This window comes from Nelusetta ayraudi, unplaced genomic scaffold, assembly GCF_046127955.1.
Source record: "Nelusetta ayraudi isolate G7.1 ecotype Tasmania unplaced genomic scaffold, CSIRO-AGI_Nayr_v1 ptg000026l, whole genome shotgun sequence".
Lineage (NCBI taxonomy): Eukaryota > Metazoa > Chordata > Actinopteri > Tetraodontiformes > Monacanthidae > Nelusetta > Nelusetta ayraudi.
The window spans coordinates 448,388-466,680 of NW_027466076.1; the positions used below are offsets into that span (position 1 = coordinate 448,388).

At 47.2% G+C, this 18,293-nt stretch overlaps 1 protein-coding gene across 1 annotated transcript; it reads left to right on the forward strand.

Annotated features, from left to right (window-relative positions):
* Positions 1-2,296: 2,296 nt before the first annotated feature.
* Positions 2,297-16,579, forward strand: lamb4 (laminin, beta 4). Its single transcript, XM_076028641.1, has 34 exons — positions 2,297-2,338; positions 3,072-3,241; positions 5,150-5,285; positions 5,461-5,534; positions 5,638-5,826; positions 6,001-6,064; positions 6,154-6,368; positions 6,513-6,633; positions 6,949-7,137; positions 7,436-7,591; positions 7,697-7,800; positions 7,891-7,970; positions 8,100-8,289; positions 8,409-8,540; positions 8,955-9,143; positions 9,543-9,655; positions 9,742-9,853; positions 10,099-10,279; positions 10,595-10,738; positions 10,823-11,054; positions 11,428-11,585; positions 11,665-11,889; positions 12,490-12,707; positions 12,824-12,920; positions 13,011-13,380; positions 13,538-13,698; positions 13,781-13,983; positions 14,358-14,555; positions 14,638-14,782; positions 14,892-15,099; positions 15,237-15,372; positions 15,452-15,622; positions 15,909-16,062; positions 16,171-16,579. Exons 1-34 carry the CDS (start codon positions 2,317-2,319, stop codon positions 16,308-16,310), a joined length of 5,397 nt encoding a protein of 1,798 aa, XP_075884756.1. The 5' UTR covers positions 2,297-2,316; the 3' UTR covers positions 16,311-16,579.
* The last annotated feature ends 1,714 nt before the right edge of the window (positions 16,580-18,293 follow it).

Here is an 18,293-nt window from a genome sequence, read left to right on the forward strand (position 1 = left end):
CTACCTGCCCAGATGTGTTCATACTTTCTGCGCCGCTGCAGCCGAGGCAGGTACGTCCGCACCGACTCCGTCCCTCTCACACTGCCTTCTTCGTCGTCTTCTTCTTCTTCTTCTTCTTCTTCTTCTTCTTCTTCTTCTTCTTCTTCTTCTTCTTTTAAAAACCCGCTGATTCTTTCGTATATATTCTTTTATGTTCAAATATGCCGAGAAGAGGAGAAAAATAAGATGGCGTCACGGGTTGACCTTTGATCTCTAACAGGTTCTGTCCCCGTACGGAGCTGGTCCCACTTGTTTTCTGTGGTGTCACGTTGTCATCCATACGTTTTTTTTCAACGACTCGCTCGATGCATCACCTGCAGCTCCTGTGCGCTGCCCAGGCGACTGCAGCAGCCAGTGAGCAGAAAACAAAACAAAAAAACCTGAATGAAATTCAGATTCATCTTCAAAAATATGATTTCAGCCAAAGTGTGGCTGTGTGAGTTGACTGGTTTCAACATGGTGCGTCTGTAAAGGTGCAACTTTTAGACAAGCTGTGGCCGTTTACACCTCAGACATTTTGAAACTGCTTTCATTGAGTGTCAGGGACCGACAAGTTCTGAATCTGCTGCTGCTGCTGCTGCTGCTCTTTGAATCAGTTTTAGACTTTTAAATCAATTACTACCTCCATCAGTGCTGCCGTTTTAGCTGTTTAGCTTCTTAAAACAGCCCTGCTTCGTCTGTTTTTTTGTTTGTTTGTTTTTCTCTTTTTTTCCAGTATCTTTGCTCACCTGCAGCCTGATCTTCATCGAGGCTGACGCTCCTTCAGGGCCCCTCAGCGTTTTCCTCCTCACACACATTTTTTTTAAGAGGGATTATGGGTGATTATGTGAGGATCAAGCTTTTTGTGTGTGACATGAAGGACAAGACAGAAATTGAAGTGCTTTGAACCGATCGATCGTTCGCTGCCAATTTCAACGTGTACGCGATTCCATCCAACTGTAAAAGTTGATATATTGAAAAATATATATTTAAAAAACAAAACTGCATCAAGATTTGCAGTGCAAACAATGGGATATCTTTTTCTCTGGCCACTCGTCTCCAGGCTCAAATAGAAAAGTACGGAGAGAAGCTGATTGGAAGCAACAAACTGCAGCGTCCGCAGTGATTACAGCCCAGTGGGGGCCTTTTCAGAGTGGCTGCATGCTTGGAGAAAGAAAGAAACCACAAAAAAAACACCCTAATTCTAATCCTGACACTTTTTGATAATTTTCACTTGGACACCATTGGACGAAGAACCTGTTTTTGGCTTGTATGAGGGTTAAAAACAGAGATTCTACTACGTTATAGCAGCCACGTACTCCAACATTAGAAAGAAAAGAAAACGAAAGGGACTTGCAGTCAAGAGACCTGTGTTGATTTCCTTCTGTTCTGCAGGCTATGTTGTTTTGATGTTGACAGCAGAGACACATTCCTTCCTGTTCCTGGCTGTAGCTCCGCCTCTTTGCCTCCTCCAAGGATGCTGATTCTCTGATCAGCTGAAACTGATCCAGAATTCAGTCTGTTTGAACCCACCGCCTTGTAAGATCACAGTAGATTCATGAAACTGGAGCTGAATGAAAAAAAAATACATTAGGCGTCTTCGAACGGTTGCGGTTCATCCGAGGCCCTTCAGGTTCACTTCAGTGAGGTTGGAGTCCCGGTGGCTGGCGCCTGTAATTAGAGGAGCTGTTTGCAGCGTGCGCTGGACAGAAAACACACACACACACACACACACACACACACACACACACACACACACACACACACACACACACACACACGCATACACACACACACACACACAGTTGGGTAAATCCCCTGACTGAGGCCCTGACATTCCCGTTAAAGTTCATCAGTCCCTCCAGGCTGAGCAGTTCAACGCTGCGTGTGCATGTGTTTGTGTGTGTGTGTGTGTGTGTGTGTGTGTGTGTGTGTGTGTGTGTGTGTGTGTGTGTGTGTGTGTGTTAGACAGAGAGAGAGAGAGAGAGAGAGAAGCAGCCTGTCTTTAACCTGCTGTTTGGGTCTTTTTTGGGTCATTTGATGGACTTTTATTTTGAAGGGGCATGTCATTGGTTGTCGTTGACAGGTTTTTGTGGGGGCTCTGAGGTTTTGTGGTGCTTCAAATCTACTATTCTCTCTAATCTGTCTTGTTTCCATATCAGATTGTGTTGTTCAACAAGTGTGCCGCTGACATTGAAAGTCAGAGTCAATTGAAAGTTTCTCTCTCTCACTCTCTCTCTCTCTCTCTCTCTCTCTCTCTCTCTCTCTCTATCAGAGCCGTCGACGTCACGGCCCAACATGATGTTCCTCCTTTTCGTGGGTGAGTGAGAGCCGAGCGTCCACCTCCGGCAGGTCTCTCTATCAGTGGCCCCATCCGTTCACAGTTTCCATCTCCAGCCCCGAGGGGTTTGGCTCATACCTGGAAAAGTCAACATCGCACAATGGGAACGGCACTCGACTCGCCTGAGCAAATAGGACAACCCCCTTTACATTATTCTCCAGTTGGCAGCTTGAAGCATATTAGGGGATGTCCATTAACCAGCTTGAGTCGACAGCCAATAGGAAGTCAGCGTCCACCGAGAGGCAAAAGTCAAAGACGGAGGCCTTTAGCTTCACACGGCTAAAGGCTGAAGTTCGATGTATTTGTAGCACCAGCTGAAAAGCTCAGATCCTGTTAGATATTGAAAAATTACCGATCTTTCGGTCAATCAATCTTAAGCGGCTGCTGATTGGCTTTCACACTACAGAAGCGGGAACTAAAAACACTGGCAAACTTTGGGTGATGTTAAAGTGAAAATTAGTATCATTCCAAAGATTCTGAAGTGGTTCCACTTCATTTAGGTGGATATGAAAAAAGCAAAAAGCAACATTTGTGTTTGGACAGGAAGACAACAAAGTACAAAAGAAAATATTGTTCTGGAACCGGTACTGAAACCAAGGTATCCAAATTGACATTGTACTAAAACATTTGGAATGATACACAGCCCTACGCAGCCCGACGCACGGCGCCAGTTGTGTGATGGCTTGTGCTGTTGCCCTCTGTCCCATTCCAGTCTTCCTGCCGGCCGCCCGCCTCCAGGACCCCCAGGACCCCAGGTGTCTCGATGGCTCCTGCAACCCTCCGCTGGGTGACCTGATGGTGGGCCGGGGGTCCCAGCTGTCAGCCTCGTCCACCTGCGGCCAGCATGGACCCCAGAACTACTGCATCATCGGCTACCTGGAGGTCAGCGGCAAGGACGCCAACACAACTCTCGCACAACACACAACATCATGACGTGACGCCAGTAAAATTCGATACGATGTGACGGTAAATGATATAGTTCAGTGTAACACAGTAATCACCTGATACTGTCACATGATCGTCTGGAGGCTAGTGGCTTAATACTCACCCATATATCATGTTCCATGACACAGGCTTTATGATAGAATCTTACACCCACAATCTATATAATAACACAATAAACAGTATTTAGAACTTTTTTGGGGGGTCTATACATTGCAGTATAGTACAATATAATGATCACTGAACAAAATATGTGGGATGGTACGATGCGTAAGACATTAAATATACACATAACACAACCCACAGTCATACTTGTATGTCTGTCAACCCACAGACATACAAGTGTCCAATAAGAGTTTTCCAACACAATGTGGAAAATGATGATACAATTTGGAGGCTCTGCGCAACATTTTCTTGTTACTATGTATATTTATTGGCTGTCGAAGTGAAGCGCAATCGGCAGCCCTCCGCAGACACACATTTCTCTGCGTGAAGCTGTACAACTCAAAGAAAGTAACTCAAAGAAACACAAGAGAATCCAGTTAATTTTCAAAGTAAAAGAAATTTTCAAAATAAAATACCACGACTGACAAATGCGATCATATTTGTGTACGTAATATTTGTCAGTATCTAGTGTCAGAGTGCGAGAGAGATGAAACACACACACACACACACACGCACACAGACAAGCGATGAAGGGGCACACAGTGACATGGCCAATCTCACACGCAAGTACTCAGCACACCTGCCACATCTGTACCGTGTGAGAAGTTATCCTCATAGAGCAGGGTAAAAAATTTGCTATTAATTTGCGATTAATCGCAAGTTAACTCAGGACACTAATGCAGTTAATCGCGATGAAAGATTTTAATCGACTGACAGCCCTAAAATTTATATAAAACATCATTACCATGTTAAAAAAAAAATAAAAAAAAATAAAAAGCATACAGGCTATGGCAGTGTTTTATTGACGTTTTTAACTTGGCATTTTCTGTGATTTGGCACCAACTAGCGGACAGAAGAGGCACAAAAGTCTGCTTTCATTGAGAATTTAGAGCAAAAGCTGTTGGTTCGTCATGTTGTTAAATCACCGCAGTTTAAATAGAAACACGACGGTTTTCATTTGGTTGGGTTCATCAGTTGGAATCTAAGTGTGTGTGTGTGTGTGTGTGTGTGTGTGTGTGTGTGAGTGTGTGTCCTTGCTCCCTGACTGACATGTCTCTGGCTGTAGTTGCGGTTCTCATACTCCGACATGTTGCGATCCGTCGTCACTATCAGCCGCTGCTGCTCTCTGTCGCCCCGGGGAATTAATTCTTCTCCTCATTCCTGCGTTTTTCTGCCCTTGGCCACCCGCGCTCTCCGTGCACAACATTGTTTTGCCTTACTTTTAAATGGTTGGACGTACTTTCACCTGCATACTTGCATTGAGTGGAAAAAAATGCACCATGGAAAAAAATGGCAGAGATGCCTGAGGTGGGGAATTATAATTGTGTTCTCTTGCTCCCTGACAGATCAGATAAACTTTGAATCTGTCACAATCACTGTGTTCGGTTCCAACAGTAAAACATTGACTATTATTTTTAGCATTGTTGTTATCATTTTTTTTTATCGTCTGCAATTTACTTCTAAATGCTTTCGTCACTACTGAAAGGACTCAGTGCCAAGACCGGCTGAAAGCACTTTGGATTACAGTTTGTCAGGGTGGATAAGAAGGATTTTAATAACACAAGCTAGTAGAGGTCCCACTGAAGGGTGAAGACAAAACTTAGTGACAGGAAATTAATGTAAGAATATTTTCACTTCCTTCTGCAATAACAGCTGCTGTGTGATTTTCCTCTGTCTTGGCAGGAGGAGCAGAAATGTTTCACTTGTGACTCTAGGGAGCCGTACGACCGCTACAGTAACCCCGACAGCCACCAGATCGAGAACATCATCACCACCTTTGAGCCAGAGAGGAAGATGCAGTGGTGGCAGTCGGAGAATGGTCAGTCGTCAGCATAGATGCTAATTAGCAGAGGGACGGAGCGGCCTTTGAACAGAGCTCCAGGAAATATATTTTTCAAAAGAAATGACGGACAAAATATGGCGAGGCTGTAAAATATCAATGACTGTGAAGACAATGAATATTAATAGTTTCTAATGTAGTGGTTGGTGTTCAGGAGTTCATGACGTCAGCATCAGGTTGGACCTGGAGACCATCTTCCAGTTCAGTCATCTGGTTCTCACCTTCAAGGTAAATTCTAAATTTTTCTCAGCTCCGAGACCAACAACTGGTCCAAGACTTTTACCTGGTTCAACTATGTCTTGACTCCATTCTGCTGCTGTGTCCTCTGCAGAGTTTCCGCCCGGCCGCCATGCTGGTGGAGCGTTCCAAGGACTTTGGTCGTAGCTGGAAGGTCTTCCGCTACTTTGCCGAGGATTGTTCGCTCCACTACCCCTCGGTGTCCAACCAGCCGGCTGAGAGCATCGACGACGTCGTCTGCGACAGCAGATACTCAGGATCGGAACCATCAACGGATGGAGAGGTGACGCCATCAAACTTGTTTCTTGTTTCTAGTTTCAAACTTTTAACAGTTGCCACCAAAGTAAAATCTGTCCTCACAGTCAAAGGAAAGCAAGTCATTTTTTAGAAACAGAATTTTTTTGTCATGTGAGTAAATTTGTATCACACCCAAATAACGATTTGTTTTAACCAATAGGTGGTGCTGAAAGCATTGGATCCCATCTTCAACATAGATGACCCCTACGCACCCAACGTCCAAGGTTAGAGATGAGTCAGTGGATCTATTATTTAGTCCCAACTTGTGGCATCTCCTTCACTTTACTTTCTATCTAATTGTGCAAAACCTCAGATCTGATCTTGGTGACAAACATCCGCGTGAACTTCAGCCGCCTCTTCACTCTTGGCGACACCCTGCTGGGCCGGAAGCGCCGGAACCCAGAAGATAAATATTACTACGGTCTCTACAACATGGTGGTGCGAGGCAGCTGTTTCTGCAATGGACATGCCAGCCAGTGCACCCCAGTGGATGCTGGGCGGGGCGACGTCTTCACCCAGGCTGGCATGGTACGACCCAAGTTGGCCCTTAACCGGTCTGAACTGGTTATGACCCACATGTGCTTTGTTTTTGCGTGTCACAGTGAACAAATTACAACCAAAAGAGAAATTAACGATAAGAAGAAGAATTAAGGCAACACTGTCTGTTTGTAGGTTCACGGCCGATGTATTTGCCTGCACAACACAGCTGGGGAGAACTGCGAAAGGTGTGAGGAATTTCACTACGACTCCCCCTGGAGGCCCGGAGGAGGCAACACAGATGATATCTGCAGGAGTAAGTGAACAAACTACATCCTGTCCTTAGCTCTATCCAGGTGCCACAATGTGAAGGAGGCAGCGTTCTAGCATAGATTGGTCTTTGTACTTAATGAAAAGGTTTTTTAACAATTCCATAATAATTTAAAGGAACTGTACGTATATATTTTTAAAAAGAAAACAGCTCATTGGAAATGAGGAAAAACAAACATAGCTCTGTGCAGATTTAGCCACATCATTTCTTGTATTTAGTTCCTTTAAAATGCTTTCTTTTTTTTATCTACTTTTCTATCTCCACCGTTTTCATGCGATCACTGGGCTTCTTTTCCATCAGGATGTAACTGCCACGGGCATTCAGACACGTGTCATTTTGACGGTGCTCTCTTCGAGGCGACGGGCGGCGTCAGCGGCGGCGTGTGCGACGACTGCCGCAACAACAGGGTGGGGCCTCACTGCGAGCGCTGTCGACCTTTCCTGTACCAGGATCCACAGAGGAGGACGGACGACCCGCAGGCCTGCATACGTGCGTTTTCACTGTTGCTTCTTGCATCTGTTTTTTGTTTGCAATACTTCAAATGTGCTGCTTATGTACCTGTATAATACAGTTCTGCTTAACAGTATTGGTCCAAGCATGGAGCCATGTGGAACCCCAGATGAAAGACTTTGTTTTTAAAGTTAATGTCAGTTAATTGTTGATCCACTGCTTTTGTAAATGTGTAGACATTCTTCTTCTGCTTCATCCTGTTTCCTTGTGCCTCGCTTCAGTCAGTCTGTCAGACGCGCTACTGACTTTGCAAACTTTGAAACTTTGTCTACGTCAGCGTGTGACTGCGACACCACCGGATCCCGAGACGGCGGCATGTGCGATGCCTTCAGCGGTCAGTGTATCTGCAAACAGAACGTGGAGGGTCAGCGCTGTGACCGCTGCAAGTACGGCTTCTTCAACCTGAGACCCGACGACCCAGACGGATGTCAGGGTGAGACAAATAACATGAAGAAGTACCTAATATCGACGTCACGAGGACGCAAAGCATCACATTCTGATCGATTGTCAAACGCTCTCATATGCTTCACTTCAACAGAGTGTAGATGCCACGTTTCAGGAAGCATCGGGTCATGTGACCAGCAGACAGGAAGTTGTGAATGTGACCGTTTGGCGGTTGGACCCCTGTGCGATCGGTGTTTGGTACGTTTAACCTCTACCTAGTCCTAGAGGTTTACTAGTTTTCTTCAATAAATAAAGAAGCTGTAATACGACTCTGTGCCTCCGCCTCAGGAAGGATACTGGGGTTTAGGAAACTCCCTGTTTGGATGCTCGCCCTGCGACTGTGACTTGGGTGGAGCTCATGGCACCACGTACGTATTGTGTCCTCTGAAACGTGTTTAAAGTAGCCGTTGAGTTGATGGAGGACCTCCAAGTCAGCGTCTTTGGAAACTGACGTGACTTTAATATCCGCTGAACTGCTGGGCCCTGATGTCTCTCAGATGCACCTCCGAGGACGGACAGTGCCACTGTTTGCCCAACATGGTGGGTCGGCGCTGCTCTGAGCCAGCCAACGGGTACTTCCTGCCACAGCTGGACTACTTCCTGTACGAGGCTGAGCTGGCCACTCCGCTGTATGACGGAGGTTCTCCTCCTGCTCAGCCCACGGCTCCGTCGTCCTCGTCTTCGTTGGTGCGTAACATGAGGAATCGAAATTTGGAAAAAAAACGTAATGTAAAAAAAAAATTACAACATGGAATGTCCTGAGGTTTTGGGAGGCGCTGAATGTGTTTTCCGCCACTTGTCCTCAGTTGAACACAGGTATTTCACCTCAGTGTGAGCAGTACTTCAGGCAGCAAGGTTATGACTTCAAGCTCTCTAACGGACGGGTGGTGCTGGTGCGGAGGACACGGAGACTAGCCCGCCAGAGGAGACAGGGACAGGTGAGAGAGCTTCTCTGTCATCAGTACGATCTTATGCACTTTTGTAAAACAAAATTTAATTCAGTCTTTCTTTCAGAGTTTTTCACTTGCTGGTTTCAATTGACTGTCTTTGAAAGACAAGACGTGTCCGAATGAAATCACCAGATTGGGCTCTAAAATCAGCTTCAACCCTCATCAGAGCGTAAAAAAAACCCACAACAAATTCTTTCGTCCCATCTGTCATAAGGCTAAATGTACATTTGAAAAATGAATTTTGAATTATCCTGGATTTCGCTCCACGGTACCGTCGCTGATAGATCGGCTGCAAAAATGAATTGCTTCTCTGGGACTAATAAAATATTCTGAATCTAAATTTAAATCATCAATTAAATCACATCGTCATCATAAACTGACAAAGGTCTTTTGGTCCCGCAGCAACACACCATCCCTCTGGAGCCGGGACACGGCCTCCAGATCGTCCCCCGCCAGAGGATAGCCGGTCAGGCCGTTACCTGGACGGGCCTGGGGTTGGTCCGGGTGCTGGATGGGGCGGGGCTTAGGTTTACCGTGGACAACCTGCCTTCGTCAATGGATTACCAGCTGGCCATTCGGTACGATCCGGAGGTGAGAGAGAACCAGTCTCCTGAACCAAAGTTCTTCCGTTTTAACGAAACTTGCAGAGAAATTTGAGCCATTTCGGCTGTGAGGTCGTAGGTTAAAGTCCCCGCAGATGGACACTAAATACGTCTCGGTTCATTAGTCATTCCTTTTATTTCAAATCAGATCAGATCACATTGAGATATTGCTCAAGATAATCAAAGTTTTTGCATGACTCATCTAAAATTGTGCACACGTTTTTCCAAGTCCTCTAGTTTGGTGTGACATTACATGACAACAGCAAGAATAATTGTGACATCGACGCTAATCAGTGTCCTCTGTTAACGCATTCAGCGAGTCTAGCGCGTGGCTAACATATTGACTTTTGTCAGAACTCTTCCTCTTCCTTCCCTCTACCTCTGCAAGGCTCCGTCTGATTGGCTGGCTACAGTGCGTGTGACACCCGTGTCCCGCGGCGACGGCAGATGTAGCAACGAGCAGCCCGACACTCAAACTCTGCTCCTCCCCGGAAACTCCAGGTGAGGGCAGACCTGAGCAGAGGTCACTGACTGCTCCTGCCTGTGTAATTGTTTTACTGTTTTTGTTTTTTTATTTTTGTATCTAGAGGGGCAGTTCTCGACTCTCCCATCTGTCTGAACGAAGGCGGCCGATACTTTGTGGACATCATCTTCAACAAACCCCCCGATTCTTCCAGCCCACATATCCTGGTCGACTCGGTGAGGAAGCTCTAACAGATAAAGAAAGTAGTCCAAAGTCAAGCTTGAGTCACTGTTCTTTTTCTGCTGAACAGGGACATAAATGATTATTTTCATTCATCGATTGTATATTTACAGAGATATTGCGTTGCAATGGTTTCCTCACGATGTGCCGACCATCAAATGTCTGTCTGTCAATTGGCCAAAACGTTGTGATGATCCTCACAAGAACAGCTCAGTGACTTCCAGCTGCTGTTGCTCCTCAGATGGGTCTGATCCCAAGCATCGAGTCCGTCCAGGACTTCTGCTCCCAGAGCGACATCGACTCCTTCCGCCGCTTCCGCTGCATCGGTCTGGCAGCCGAGCTCAATCCTGGCCAGTCGCTGCCCGAAGTCTGCGAGGGCCTCGTGAAGAGCATGTCGGCGCGGATCAACAGCGGAGCAGTTCGTAAGTGCTTTGACAGCCACGACCGAGCTCCTTTCTTTTATCTTTTTCTTTTCATTTGCCAGCAGTAAGTTTGTAAGGTTCAATATCCACACCGCAGGGGTCTTTCAGGGTGGAGTTTCCTCTGGCTCCACCCACAGTCCACAGACATGCACACCAGGCTCTGGCTGCAGCTGTCTGGTAAACTGGTCACTACTTTGTTCCAGGTTCTTCACCCCGGGGAAGCCGGGATTTGATCCAACAACATCGACACCGTCACTTTAGGATCAGCAGTGATAAAAAATTACATTTCATGTGAACGTGACTTCTATTTTTTAGCCTGCAAGTGTAACCCTGATGGGGCCGTCAGCCCGTCCTGCAGCAAACTGGGAGGGATCTGTGAATGTAAACCCAATGTGATTGGCCGTTGCTGTGACACCTGCGTTCCGCTGACGTTTGGTTTCGGACCCGACGGCTGCCAACGTGAGGAACTTTCCCCCGCCAGTCCCGCCAGTATGAATCCGACGGTTAAGCTGTAAAGTTGTGTTGTTTTGTTGTTGTCCACAGCATGCGAGTGCGACCCTCGCGGCGCTGTGTCTGAACTGTGCGACCAGGTTAGAGGTCAGTGCGCGTGTCGCTCCGAGGTGAGCGGCCGGCGCTGCGACCACTGCCGGATCGGGTACTGGGGCTTCCCTCTGTGTCGCCCCTGCGAGTGTAACGGCCTGTCGGACGTGTGCGACGAGGTGACAGGGGAGTGTCTGGGCTGCAGGGAGCACAGCGCCGGGGCCAACTGCGACAGGTCAGAACTTCCTCCGCAGGGAAACAAGGGGCTGTTGTCAGTGCACAAAGAAAAAAAAAAGTTTTAACAGTACAGACTAAATAGTCATCCGTGGACGTTTTGTGTGGGCTTGATCACCCCCTTCTGCCGTAGTGCAGTATTGAACACTGACTCCTTTGTTTTAATGCCATGAAAAATGACACGGACCAAACTGATGGATGGATGGATGGATGGATGGATGGATGGATGGATGGATGGATATGTAAAGATGGATGGATGGATGGATATTGTACAGATGGATCAATGTTGTTTTAAATTGGTTGGTTGGATGATAGATAGATGCATTCTTTAGTCTTTAGATGGGATAACAAGTTGATTTGACACGCCCACTCAGGTGTGAGGAAGGTTACCATGGCAACCCCGCCCTAGGAGAGCCCTGCCAGCCCTGCCTGTGCCCGGATGTCCAGGGCAGCGGACGATTCTTCGCCACTTCCTGCCAACACGACCCACAATCCCTCAGTCTCACCTGCGTTTGCCAAGAAGGTCACATGGGTACGAGCATGCCCCGCATTTTTGTCTATTTTTGTCTGCATGGAACCGAGTGAGACTAATGAGAGCGCCACTGTCTCAGGTGAGCGCTGCGACAGGTGCCACCCTGGTTTCTACGGCGACCTGTCAACGCCAGGCGCCCGCTGTGAGGCGTGTCCCTGCAACGGCAACATCGACCCGGTCGACCGCAACGCCTGCAATAGCCTGACGGGGGAGTGCTTGCGCTGCCTCCACGGCACCACGGGACCACAATGCCAGGACTGCAAACCTGGTTATTATGGCAATGCCCTGGTCCATGACTGCAAAGGTAAACAAGAGTGTAGATGAACCATCATACTGCAGGCGATGACTGAGTCTATGCCTCCAAGTGGCATCTTCCTTTTTTCAACATGACACGCAAGTAGAAATGATTCACTTTTTTTTTTTTTTTTTTTTAAAACTGATATTTCTATTGCAATTTTGTTGCTGATTAACAGTGAAATGCATTTCCTATATGTTAAAAGCTAGCATTTTATTGTCTCCTTTTGTTTCAGACCATATGCACACAAAGTCTTATACAAAAATCCCCAAAACATTGACTTTAAATAGCTGAAACTGCTGCAGCACTTATGTCAGGATTTATGCGCCACTGTAAAGTAAAGAGAATCCAATGGCTAGTTTTGACAAACGGCACAAACTAAGATGGAAAAAACCTAAACAATAAAGAATTTTACAGCGACACATGGCTTTGCGTAAACAGGAGCCTAACCCTGGCTGTTGCTCCACCTCTTTCTCCTTCAACTAGCCTGATTGGTCTGGTCAGAATCCTGACCATCCTGATATGATTGGATTTAGAGACAGCGACATTCCCCATCAGGCGGTCGGAGTTGCCTCATACGTATCATGATACAAACTGTTTGATTCCCAGAATGCTCCTGTGACCGGCGCGGCACGGAGGTGACTCACTGCCCTCTGGGGAGTCCCTGTTTCTGCGACTCCAGGACAGGACAGTGTCCCTGCCGGACGGGGGTGGTCGGCATCCTCTGTGACGAGTGCGAGGACGGATACTGGAACCTGGACGGGGCGTCGGGGTGTCAGCCCTGCAGTTGTGATCCTGCTAATTCTGTCTCCTACATCTGCCACAAGGTGGGACACTGTCCACCCCAAACCAGCTCCTAACTTGGCTTACAAGCTGAACCTTTACCTGTTAACAACTGGAAGACAATGTACCTCTGATAAAAATGTTTTGTCCCTGCGTCCAGATGACGGGACAATGCCCCTGTCGCTCCGAGTTTGGAGGACGACAGTGCGATGAATGCGGAGAAAACCACTTTGGGAATCCAGACCTGCAGTGTATATGTGAGTTCAGCAGGCTGTCAGCGAGTGTCTGTCTGAGTGTGTGACGGAAATCATTCAAACTCACCGCATCCACCGCCATCTCCTCGTTAGCCTGCGACTGCAACATGGACGGGACGGAGCGTCCGTCGTGCGACCGGGAAACCGGCGAGTGCCTCTGTCGCATCGGAGTGACTGGCATCTTCTGCGATGAGTGCGCCCCCGGCTACGACTCAGCTTTCCCGGCCTGCAAGGAGTGCCATCCCTGCAACGCCATCTGGACGGAAGACATCAAGGACGTGCAGCGGGCCGCCCAGATAATGAGGACCTTAATCCCTGCCCAGGGTCCGGACCAGCAACCGGGGGCCAATCGACAACTGCAAAAGATTCTGGCCATGCAAATCCTGCTGGACGAGCTCGCCAACAAGACAGGACTTTCGCCTCATAAAGTGACAAAGCTGGAGAAGATGGTCGCAAAGATCAAGTCAGTTCAAGTTTAAACAGTAGCCACTTTAATATGCCACATAACGTTATGTGTTGTTGATGTGGTTATGTGTCTCAAGATGCCTCTGTGTTGTCAGCACTCTTGGATAACTCCCTTCTACCTGGGGATCAGTTTTAATCTTTTTTCTCCTACACAGGAAGCTGAAAAAGGCCATTGACCCAAATGTGATTGTGGTCGACCTGACATCTGTCCTCGACCCTGAAATTGACAACATTCGAAAGGAGTCCCAGAGGCTGGTGAACAAGCTGAAGGGGAAACTCGCTGGCGATCCAGACGCTGAAGAAGAAAGCCTGGAGGGTACTAACATTTTTATTTTTTTAAACTACCACCCAAAATGAGGCAGTTACACCATAGTTCTTACGCTGCTGTCCTGCTCTAGAACTGCTGGAGGAGATCAAGATGTTAAATGAATCAATCAACTTCAACAACAAACGGGTGAAAGATGCCACGAAAGCTCTGGAAGACTCCATGGACACCAGAGAGATGGTCAAATTCAACCTAAGCAGGTGCAGCGACAAAGAGGACCGGGCAGAGTTGGAGATGAACCTGGAGGATCTAAACATCACCAGCCTCAATGGGAAGGTGAGGAGCCACCACATGACCTTAACCTGCGGGAAGAAAAGCACCTGACCTCACACTCCTGGTGCAGGCATTACACACTGTATCCACTAGAGGGAGGCAGTCTCACAGGTTAGGAACCAGTCAGGCCGCCAGAGTTCAAGATGGCAGCAAATTCATTTCAATGAAGTTGAGTTCTTCTTTGATGCTTTCCAGCTCTCATTCAATTTCCTTCCAAACCAGTGAAGTCGCCCTCTCCTGATCATGTGAAAACCACTGCACTAAAATATCTCTGTATATTTATCGCTCAGATCTGAAATAAATGTGAACATCAGTCATTGATTTGTTCCAAGGATAAAAACCAATAACCATTTGAATTTGTTGTGTTGTGACTGCAGGTCTGTGGGGGTCCAGGTCTAGAGAACTGCACTGGTTGTGGCAGTGCTTTATGCGTTCTCACCACGGGACAGAGGAAATGTGGGGGTCCAAACTGTGACGGAGTGGTTCCCGTCAGTCAAAGGGCTTTGGAGTCAGCGGAGCGGGCGGAGGATCAACTCCGCCCACTCCCGTCCAGGCTGGAGGACTCCATTAACAAGGCAGGTTTCAAAGCACCTAAAACATCTGATCAGAGAGGAGGACGTCGCACTGATTCACTGCTAACAATGATTGTCGTGCCAGATCATGAATGCCAAGCAGGCGGCCTTGGAAACCAAAGACCTGGCCGAAGACCTGCAGGACCGACTCAACACCACCATGGACTCCTTCGAGAGGGACAAAAACAAAACCAAGGAGCTCATTCAGCGGGTCAAGGACTACCTCCTGGGTCAGTGGAGACCTGACTTTTGGTTGTTTGTTCATTGAACTAACACAAGCTTCAAGTTGGAAATCAGAGTCAACCAAAAGAGTTATTTACTCCATTTTCTCCATCCCAGACGATATGGCCCCACCAGAGGACATTGAGAAGATTGCCCGGACCGTACTGGACATCCAGATGCCACAATCGCCCAATCAGATCCGTTCCATGATCGATGAAATCAACAACCTGCTGTCCAACGTCACCAATTATCAGGACAATCTGAAAGACCTGAAGGAGCAGGCCAAAAACGCTCAGGAACTCTTAGAGAAAGCGCAGGAAGTGAAGTAAGTACCCAGAGGTTTCAACATTGTAACCCTGGCTCTCGAAGCACAGTAGTCTGTCTGTCTACCAGTGGTAAAGTGTCATGTTTTATTATCATTATATTCCAAACATGTCTTTTCAATGTCTCTTTTTGTTGCAGGAACCGGACCAAAAACATTGACGTGACTGAGATCCACAACAACCTTTATCAAGCAGAGAAAGCTCAGGACCAAGCAAACGATGACCTGGAAGCAGCCAGCAGTGGTGTTGACATGGTCAAAGACACAGTACAAAATGTAAGAAATGAAAAGATTAAAAAAAAACACGAAATGGACACCAACGTTTTGCAGACGTATTTAGTCTGTCATGTTTTAGGTCACGGACAAACTGGACGACATCGAGACAAAGTTGATGAATCGTCAACCTGAAGACCTGCAGGAGCAGATCGAAGCCCTGAAGAACAAGACGGAGCAGAACAGAAAAATGGCCCGAGAGGCCAACGAGTTGGCCGACGCTGCTTTGAAACACTTCAATGACTCGGAACAAGTGAGTTTCAAGTCACTTCCAAGCAGCACCAGTTGCAGGACTCGACTGCTCCAACAACCCAAAGTTCTAAATTCACGAGGAGTAGAATCTTTACGTTTAGTGCTCCATTAGTCTGGCTTTAGATTTGCTGCACCAGCAGTGTTATGCAACCCTAGTCAACACTCTTGGCGTTGGGGTCTTTGTTAAGTCCACCGAGTCCACCTCAATCTCAGCACTGTGGCTACCATCACTACAGAAATGTTGCCCCTCTGTGATCAATGGGACTTTTTTTCTTTCTGTTTTCGAGGACATGAGGGACATGGAGACAAAGTTTCAGCTACTGCACCAGAAGAATGCTGGCCAGGCAGCTCAGAACCAAGCCTCAGAGCTACTGAAGCGCATCATGGAGGAGGCCATGAAGATGAAGAAAGTGGTGGAGGACAAACTCAGAAAGACAGAAGGTGAAGGTCTCCTACGAATGTTTGGTGCCGTCGCAGGCATGCTTTTCACAGTGGATGGTTGAGCTCAAACTGTTGTTGTCCATGTGTTCGTCTCACTGCTGCTGACAGAGCTGGAGGACAAGATCCAACGGCTGCTCAAGAGCAAAGAGGAGAAAGAGGCAGAAGTGTCCCAGCTGCTGAAGGAGGCGGATTTCCTTCGACAGCAAATCACCAAAAAAGCCAAAGAATACCTCGGCTGCACTTTGTGAGAGCTCCACGATGCAGCAAGCCACCGAGATAGAGCGTCGGTCCGATGTAGATGATCATGAAAATGGAATTCATGAACAGGTGACCGCTCGACTCTGAGCAAGACAGTGTGTGCATACGTGAATTTGTTTTCACACATTTTCTGCAAATTGTTATTCTCAAATTTACCAAACCGATTATTCTTGTTCATGTGCGTCGTGAAAAACACTTGGAGGCCGACGACTCTGTAGCAGTTTATTTTTATTAATAAAATTATGCCAACCAACAGGAACGTAATGGTTCTAAAAAGTCTTGTTTTGTTTTTGGTTTGGTTTGTTTATTTTGTTTGGTTTTTTTTTAAGAAAAAGAAAGCTCATCTGTCCAATTTCTGTCTGTGTTTTTCACTCTGATTTGCTCTTGTATATCATTACTATTTATTTATTTGTTTATTTATTTATTTGAATGTGTTACTGGTCGGTCTTGACTGTCCTTGAAACCATCCCAGAAGTTGCACCTCTGCACGCATGCAGGGAGGGGTGCTGAGGTCTCCTCTGGGTGGCGCCAGAGAGCCGAGCCACCCGAGTTACAGACCCTCCTGCCCTCCGACCAAACCAGGCTCCTCTTTTCCTGCAAATACAAAACACATGTGAGGGAGTTCGCTACCGGGGGGGGGGGGGGGGGGGGGGGGGCAAATCGCAGTTCACACAGTTGGGACTTGGGTCCCAGATGCTGCAGATGCCTCGATGGAACCTCTTGGTGCCGAGCTAAGCTGCCAGTTAGGACCTTTTCTCTAGGTTTTACACGGGAAGCAGAAGAAGCTTTGATGTCAAAAGTCTTTTCAAAGTGCTGCGTCTACAGAGCCGCATACATACGGGCCTGGCTTTGAATCAGAGCATCAGAGTTTTGACTACAAACTGCATCAAAGTCTTTCTCGCATGTGTGCGTGTGTGTGTGTGTGTATGTCTTTCACGTTTGTCTCATTCAATGGTGATGATCCTCCCTCCCCTTCCCCTGCTACTCTCTGATTGGCTAACCATTGGAGTCCCACAGGTCTCCACATGTTCACAGTCATCACCCACAATGCACCAGGAGACACCGGCTTGTGAATGAAGCCCTCAGATGTGCTGCAGGTGGGGGGTCGGATTCCCAAACATACAAACACAACACACACACACGTACACACACACACACACCTCCTTTGTTGTTGCAGGTGAGGTTTAACTGTGGGGGAGGAGTTTGTGTGTGTGTGTGTTTAGGGGAGGGGGTGAGGAATGTCTTTTGTCTGTGAGACGGGGGGAGGGAGGACATTCTTCAGGTCACAGACGAGAGAGAGAGAGAGAGAGGGAGAAAACCAGGGCCGATCAAACACCGATCGCTCGATCAATAAAACCTCAGCAGACAGGAAGCAAACAGGACCAGTTCAGGTTGATTCTCTGTTCAAGCCCGGCGCTGGCAGTAAAGTGTGGCCAGAAGAACGTTGAGGTGGCACACACGTACACACACACACACACACACGCACAGCTGGGGTAAGAAGACCAAGTCCAGCTTAAGGTCAAACACAAAGAAGAAAGTGAAGGAAGAGAAACGTCAAAATAAAAGTAAAACTGGTGGGGAAATGACCAAAGAACAGCTCAGTTCTAACCAGTTCCTGAAGCTGTTGTTTAGTTGTTGTTGTTTTCTCTTTCATGGTCACATCATGTCATAACTTGGGGTCTCATATTTTTGGTGGCAAAAAAAAAAAAATGAAAACTGAGAATTTGGAAGATGTTTGCCGCATCCTGTTTTTACCTCTGCCGTACGCACACAGACTGACACAGGAAGTCAGGTGACAATTCCATGGAATTCATCATTTTTATGAGGAAAAAAGATTTAACATCGCAGTGTTAGAGTGTCTCAATTCAATTTTTTGGATATGAGAAAACTTTCTAGTTTTCTCCTGCTTGATCCACTTTTCAGAGTGTGTTCAAAGACACACAATTTGTGATGTCACAGAGGGCACTGATACC